This window comes from Bidens hawaiensis, unplaced genomic scaffold (assembly GCF_021521415.1).
Source record: "Bidens hawaiensis isolate Kalapana, Puna unplaced genomic scaffold, B.hawaiensis_p1.1 tig00013987_1, whole genome shotgun sequence".
Taxonomy (NCBI): domain Eukaryota; kingdom Viridiplantae; phylum Streptophyta; class Magnoliopsida; order Asterales; family Asteraceae; genus Bidens; species Bidens hawaiensis.
Genome location: NW_027492199.1, coordinates 555,753 through 563,589, shown reverse-complemented (window position 1 = coordinate 563,589; position 7,837 = coordinate 555,753). Strand labels below are relative to the sequence as shown.

Here is a 7,837-nt window from a genome sequence, read left to right as displayed (position 1 = left end):
AAGTTTTACTTTGAAAAGTCTAAAAAACAAATACCAAACTTCTCTAAAATTATGGTACCGATTGGTACCGGTACCGAATCAGTACCAAAGTTTTGAGTTTTCGGGACCGGTACGGTACGGTACCGGTATTTCCCGAATTTTACCTTAAATACCGGTACCGTCCCGGTACCGAACCGAACATTTCGGTACCGGTACCAAAAATTTGTGATTTTCGGGATCGAGATTTTCGATACCGGTACCGGTACGATACCGAGCTTATCCCTAGTGTAAAGGAGAGTCAGAGTAATTTTGCCCTTGAAAAAAAAGAGAAAAAAAAAACTGACCTTGTTTTATATTTTAAGCAACCACCCAACGGTTATATAAATCATTAAATAGGTGCAGAGACAAATCACATAAAATTCGACAAGCTGGCTAGTTCAATGGCAAATACCATGAAGAAGCATGAGCAACCAATTGACATTCCGAGTACTTCTAATGCCTCCCTTCCGGCATTTCTATCTGGTAATATATATCTTCTTCTCTCTCTCTCTCTCTCTCTCTCTATATATATATATATATATATATATATATGTTTTCCATATATTAAACGAGAATCCCCTTTAGTAGCATCTAGTAGCATGAAAATCAACTTTAATCATACTTTGCATGTTTAGTTAATTAGTTGAACAAGTTATGAATAGTTTGTTGGGGAATCCTCTCTAATATGTTTTCTTATATATATAAATCACTTTTCAAATGTCAGTAAATTTTCTGGGTTACATAGACTAGGATATATGCTCTTATATATAATGTATAGAGTGTGGGGAACATAGATGTGAAGGCTCTTATAAAAGTACATACTTATTGTGCTATTTATTATCATCTTTAGCTGGTTTCAAGAAGTTTTCATGATTTCCAGCTAGTTAATTTTAGAAACTTGTTTTTATTTTAGTTGATCCGATAGTTGAACTAGCGGATGCGAATGGTGCTTATGAGGATCCTCTATTTGAGCTAGCTAGCGGGATGTTAATAGTACGTGTTTATGCCGAAAACTTAAAAATGAATACATGTTTCCCAACTCATCGCAACATACCACATCTTTCAACTAGTGGATCCACATACCATTCACATCCACTAGTTCACATAATGGATCACCTACAACTAATACAAGTTCCAAAAATGAATCGAAACCATGAAAACTTCGCTAAACTGCCCATAAAAAGAAAAGAAAATCCCAACTTATCTTGGAACCCACCGATGATCTAGTACTTACATTATGATTTTTTGTTGAAGGAAATAGAGAAGACTACTTAAACTTGAATCTTCCATTATATGAAGCATCCATTACGGGCGACTGGGAAACAGCAAAGCTCATGTTTGACAAACGCCCAGATCTGGTGCAGTTTGGTCTCACTAAGAATCTTGACACAGCACTGCATGTGGCAGCAATAGCGGAAGAGACACGACACACCTTAAATTTTGTGAAGAATTTAGTAAATATGTTGACAAAGGAGGAGCTGGAGATGAAAAATAAGCTTGGCAACACTGCTTTTTACATAGCATGCACATTTGGAAATACGAAAATGGCTAAGATGATGATGATGGAAAAGAATCAGGGTCTGTTGTACATCCGTGGTGGTTCTGATGAACATTTGCCATTGTCCGCCAGTGCTTTAGCCGGGAAATACAACTCAGTGAAGTATCTTTATGATATTTCTGAGAAGATGAGTAGAGATCATGGGACAGATGACGATATGCATTTAACACTACTACATTGTGTGGAGAGTGGTTTCTTTGGTAAGTAACTCTGTCTTTCACTTAAAATCGGCCAATAAGCTACGCATCACACACTTTTATCATCATTTTTTCATGTAATTTTAAAATCTTTAGCAGGTACTAAAATTTCTACTATATCCTTAAGATTTCAAATTAAACTACAGGATTAAGTATATATATTAATTTTTGAGTAGTATCCTTAAGGAAAAGAAGCGCTAGCTAGCTAGCCAGCTTCAAAGTTTCTAAGGATCAGTTTTAACTTCTTTTACTACTCCATTTTCTATTTCAATTGTTTTCTTAGTTTCATCTCATAAAGAGATTGTCTTATATATATATATATTCAACAGATATCGCCTTCCAAATTGTGGGGGACCATTCAGGCGTTGTTGCTCCGGAAGATGACTTTTTTGTAGTACTTAGAGCTTTAGCTCGAAAGCCTGAAGGATTTAATAGGGTGGAAAAAAATTTAATCACCAGAATAATAGAATCAAGTAAGCATTAATTATATTTACGGAAAGGCGTAGGTCTCTCGGTTAAAGTACTCATGTCTTTTTTACTGTGGAATATTTGATTGTTCCTTATTCGGTACTTGTTTTCAGCATTTAGATTTTTTCGTATGGAAGAACAACCTGTCTCTAAAGAGTATAGCTATGCACTGAATTTATTAGAATTCATTCTGGGATATGCTACAAGAAAATTAAAGGATCATGAACTTTATGGTATGCTCACAGCGGAGTACTTTTCCCGTTCCAACATATTATTTGAAGCTGCATCCAGCATATTATTTGAAGCTGCAGAAGCAGGCAACACTCGGTTTCTAGTTGAGTTGCTTCGAACCAATCCTTATCTTATGCTTAGTAAAGATAGACGTGGCCACACTATATTTCATATAGCTGTTATTCACCGACATCTAGATATCTACAACCTATTATTTGAGATCGGTGACTTCAAGAAAGAAATATGCGTTTCTCGTGACGACGATGGGAATAACATGCTTCATTTAGTTGGGCGCAGTTCAAGCTCCCATTCAAGGTTCATGGCAGCTAAGACCTCCGAAGCATCTCTATTTATGCAACGAGAATTGTTATGGTTCAAGGTATATCTTTTAACTAATATTGCGCCATATATAACTCATTAGCTAATTACTTAAGTACAAATAAAATATTACAGCTAACGTTCTTACAACCATTCCCTACTAGGTAATTAAAGAGTGTGAATGATTGAACCTATGTAGCATGAAATGGTAGAATACTATCCATAGTGGAAAAGATATTGTAATGATAAATCATAAAAGGAAATGAGCTATTCGGTAATTTACTAGCATAATGTACAAGCGTTATACCCAAAAAATAGCTACTTGACAATTTGGGAGAACTCAGAAAGGTTAGGCCAATCTTTCTCTAACATCACCCAAATATATTTCTTAGAAAACAAATAATATGAATTCGAAAACAATCAACAACTAAAAAGGAATGATTAAAGATTAGAGATCGATGAAGTAGGGCTGACAAATTGCGTCTAAACAGATACCCAAGTTGCCTGATGAAGTAGTGCTCTATATATAGAAATACAAACCTAATTAACCAAACGACTAAAGTACTCTCTACTAATGTTTGCTCTTTTTTTTTTTTTTGAATGACCAACAAAATTTTATTATAACTAGCAAGATGCTAGAACCGTCAAATACAACCATCAAAACCGGAGGCAGAGAAAGAAAATACAATCTAGGCCTCACCACCAAAAGCAAAATCACACAACACAAACATAGAATTACAATCGAAACCTACACCAATCCTCCCAAGTTAACTCTCTTTTTTGGCTATGCTTGATCCAAAGCTAACTTAGCGATTTAATCTCTTCGTATAGGCTTTGAACATGAACTGGGGCCCCGTTGTGGACCAAACCATTCTGTTTCTTCCAAAGGCACCACATTGTAATTAGGCATATTGCATGAAAAGCTTTTGCTTTATCCTTTGGAACCGACATGTACCTATGAAGCTCCACCAAATCTTGAACACTAAATGCATAAATCAGAGGTACCTTGCACCATTGGGAAATCAAACACCACACCTCTTGAGCTTCTTCACACAAAAAGAGAATATGATCAGCCGATTCAATTCCTCCTCCCTACCACAAATTGGGCACTCGGTTGAACTTACCGGAATGCTTCCCCTAGCCAAAGCTTGAAAAGTCGACAGTCTATTAAGTACGGCTCGCCAAGCCACAAAACCCACCTTTTTCGGAATCCAATTATTCCATTCAAAAACAGAAGCATGCCTGACTAGATCTTTCTCCACCAATATACTTTTAAGATTGTGAACCGAAAACTCACCTAAGGGGTCACCACGCCAGAATTTTTGTCGTTACCGGATCTCCCTCAACTCCTCCAAGAGAACCGGACCCACCAGGTTTCTACTCCAATCCCATCTACCACAAATCCATCATGAATAAACGGTCAGTCATCGCGCACCTTTTAGACTTTTCAAATGAAAAGAGGTTTGGAAATTGGTCTTTTAGTGGCCAAGCATTTAACCAACAATCCAGCCAAAACCATGTGTTCTCCCTATTTTTCACTTCATACCGAAACATTTGATCTAATTGTACTCCGGCCTGTTGAAAATCCAGCGAAAGTTTACCAATCTACCACCATGGACCTGCCCAAGAGAGTCTAGCTGGGATACAAGACCACGACCTGGATGAGTGGTGAAAGGACCATATGATCTTCCACCAAAGTTTAACTCTTTCGTTTTTAAACCGCCACCACCATTTTGTTAACAAGGAAACATTTATGTCTCGCAAAAAACCAAACTCGAGCCCTCCATACTCAACCGGAGCTGACACCTTATCCCACCACCCAATTGAGATCTGATTTTTCTTCCGTCCCCCCCCCACCCCAACCCCCATAGCAATGATGAACAGAAAAGGAGATAGTGGATCACCTTTTCTAAGGCCCCGAAAACATCGAAATTCCCGGGTAGGTGACCCATTGACCAACATTGAGGCCCGACTTGCTTATAAAATAGACAAAACCCAAGAGCGTCATCTGATCGGAAACGCCATTTGCTCCATAATCGAATCTAGATAATTCCAATTTAGCGTGTCAGCTTTCTCCAAGTCTACTTTAAAAAACATGCCACACCTTTTATTTCTTTTTAACCACACAAACACCTCATTCAATATCAAAGGGCCATCTAAAATACTACGGTTTGCTAGAAAAGTGGACTGCTCTTTCGAGATTAACCCTCCTATTACAGCCTTTAGTCTCCTCCACCAACACTTTAGAAATCACCTTATTAATGCAACCTATTAAACTAATAGGGCGAAAATCAGCCAACGAAATCGAGTCATTTACCTTGGGTATTAAGGTTATGAAGGAAGAAAAACACCCAAAGCTGAAGGAAGCTGACACAAAATACTCATTTAATATCTTCACAAAGTTTCCTTGGAAGCAACTCCAGAACCGTTTCAAAAATTTGAAGTTATACCCATCGGGACCAGGTGAACGGTCCCCCGCACACTCCCAAACTGTATCTTTAATCTCCTAAACTCTGAAAGGAATAATCAACCCATTAGCCTCCACCTCGCTTAATTTCTTCAAATTAGTTGATACCAAACTCGGACGATCTCTCATCGGTTTCTCGAATTTTTTCGCATAAATATCAAACACCATATCCTTCATAATAATCGAATTAGACACCCATAGCCCATTAACCATAAAGCCATGCAGATGGTTATTACTTAAATTATTATTAATTATCCCATGAAAATACTTAGAGTTCATCCCCATCCGAACCCCAGCAAACCCTCGACTTTTGCTTAAATTAGTATTAATTATCCCATGAAAATTCTTTTAACAAAACTAATACACGCTATTCGTTGATCCCACTCCGATGAACTGAGAGTCTACTTTCACCATCCGATTCAATAGACCAAATAATTCTTTTATTTTCCTCGTATAGCCCTTCATTTAAAGTTCGTTTCTGCTTCAGCCACCTTTTTATTTTATATTTCAACTATCTTAGTTTGGTTGTCATTTTAAGGTCTGCCAGGCCGGAGAACCTAAACAAACTACAATGAGCTCGAATAAACTCCTCGAGCCCTTCCAATTCCAACCAAGAGTTATAAAAACGGAACGGAATATGCCCAAAGTCAGATGCCACTGAAGACTACAATAGAGGCCTATGATCCGAACAATCTTTCGCCAATAAAGTCAGAGACGCAAGTGGCCACTTTCCCATGAACTCTTTAGATACTAAAAGACGATCAATTTTACTAAACTTATCCCCTTTATCTGAAATATAAGTAAACAAACCTCCTCCCATCTGGAACTCCATAAGTCCAGCCTCTGAAATAAACGAATTAAAAGCAGCAGCGTTGGAGGCAACAAACTCAGAATTTAATCTTTCACTCGGTTCCCTTACCTCATTAAAGTCACCTAAGAAAATACACACTTCACCAGCTAGCCTCCTAATCTCCAAAAGTTCAATCCATAATTCTTTTCGTTCTACCAGATCATTAGAGACATAAACGTTTACAATAGTAATGAACACACCCAACGATTTGATAAACCCCATTAATTGCAAGGAATCTGCGATGTTTAAGTGAGCTAATCACACCGAAATAGGACGGATCCCAAATACTAAGAATACCACCGGAGCAGCCGACCGCATCTACTGAATCAAATTCACAAGCCGACCTTGCCCAAAACATGTTAACCCTCCACGACGCTATCTCTGAAACTTTTGTCTCCCGTATACACAAGAAGTGCACACCAGGATTGGTTTTAAACCCGCGAATCCAATCAGCTTTCTTGGACTCACCAGCCCCCCCTAATATTAACAGAGAGAAAATTCATTGGGAAACCAACTGACCTTCTTCACCTTCAATTATCGCTTTGACCTCTGAAACCCCCAATTTCTCCCCTACTTTAATCGTGTCCTCTGTTTCCTTCACAACATCCGTCACTTCCTCCCCAATCCTAGGTATACGACCGATTTGAAGATCCTCATCTATAGCCGCTATTGATTGCTTTCTCCCACCCTCTCTTCAGCTAAATTAGGGAACGCCACCCCGATCTGCACATTTTCTGTCTAATTGTAAATTCTTCTCCAAGTCCATTGGCCTTTTCCTTGAGGTTGGAGTACACACAAGGCCTATGTTCTAAATTAAATTCCCATCGATAATATTAAAATTTTCATGTCCCTCACAAGAAGTGTGGATCCATTAAAGATTCCAACTTCCCCTGCTCCTCCTCAACATGCATGGGAAAAGAACCATCCACCGGCTTGCTAACTTGACTTTCCGTCTTCTCCCCTGTATCACCCTTCGACTTACCATTTTCCGACGACCTACCCCCATTGTTTTTCTCTGGTGAGGCCGGTCGGAATTCACCATCTTCCATTTCCTCATTACCCTAACCCGTCATAGAGGCTCTAGATGATGAGTCACTCGAGTTTGAAACTAATGAATCTTCACAAAAACTTGGAACCCAAGTCTTCATCTCCTCCGACACCCACACCGGGTACTCCTTACCTTTCCACTTTACCGTAATTTCCTCATGAATTCGACCGCCGATTTTTGTCAAAACGAAACAATCTCCAGCCGAGTTATCCGTTACCCGCCAAGAAAACTCCGATGGGAAAATTTTTGTACCGAAAGGTTCTCCAATTTTTTTCATAATTGGAACTGTCCCGGAGCATTATCGGTAAACCGACCACTTTTAACCCAACCACACGATCAAATGGAATCTCTTGGCTGTTCCATAGAGATGCTTGAACCAAGAACTTTTCCCGAGCTTCTACGTGGTTCTTTAGGAAATTCATTGTTTGGGACTGATTGTTAAAGATAAACATCACCTTAAGACCACCAACATACGAAATTGCTGCATCGAGGAAACCCGTCTCTCGCAGCCACACATTTGATTCACAAAGTTCTCGGACTCACACACCATAGCCCTGCCCATCACCTGACTCGGATAACACATACTTGGTGACTCCAAAGCAATTTCTTTTTTACTACCTACTCCTTTATCCCTCCACCATCTCCTTATATGAAATCCCCGCTTTTTACTACCCGAAGACCG

At 38.9% G+C, this 7,837-nt stretch overlaps 1 protein-coding gene across 1 annotated transcript; it reads left to right on the top strand.

Moving 5' to 3' along the window:
- Positions 1 to 419: 419 nt before the first annotated feature.
- LOC143545626 (uncharacterized) lies at positions 420 to 2,958 on the top strand. The gene is made up of 4 exons (XM_077037476.1): positions 420 to 501; positions 1,273 to 1,776; positions 2,355 to 2,851; positions 2,926 to 2,958. The coding sequence occupies exons 1-4, from the start codon at positions 420 to 422 to the stop codon at positions 2,956 to 2,958; spliced, it is 1,116 nt and encodes a 371-aa protein (XP_076893591.1).
- Positions 2,959 to 7,837: the final 4,879 nt, after the last annotated feature.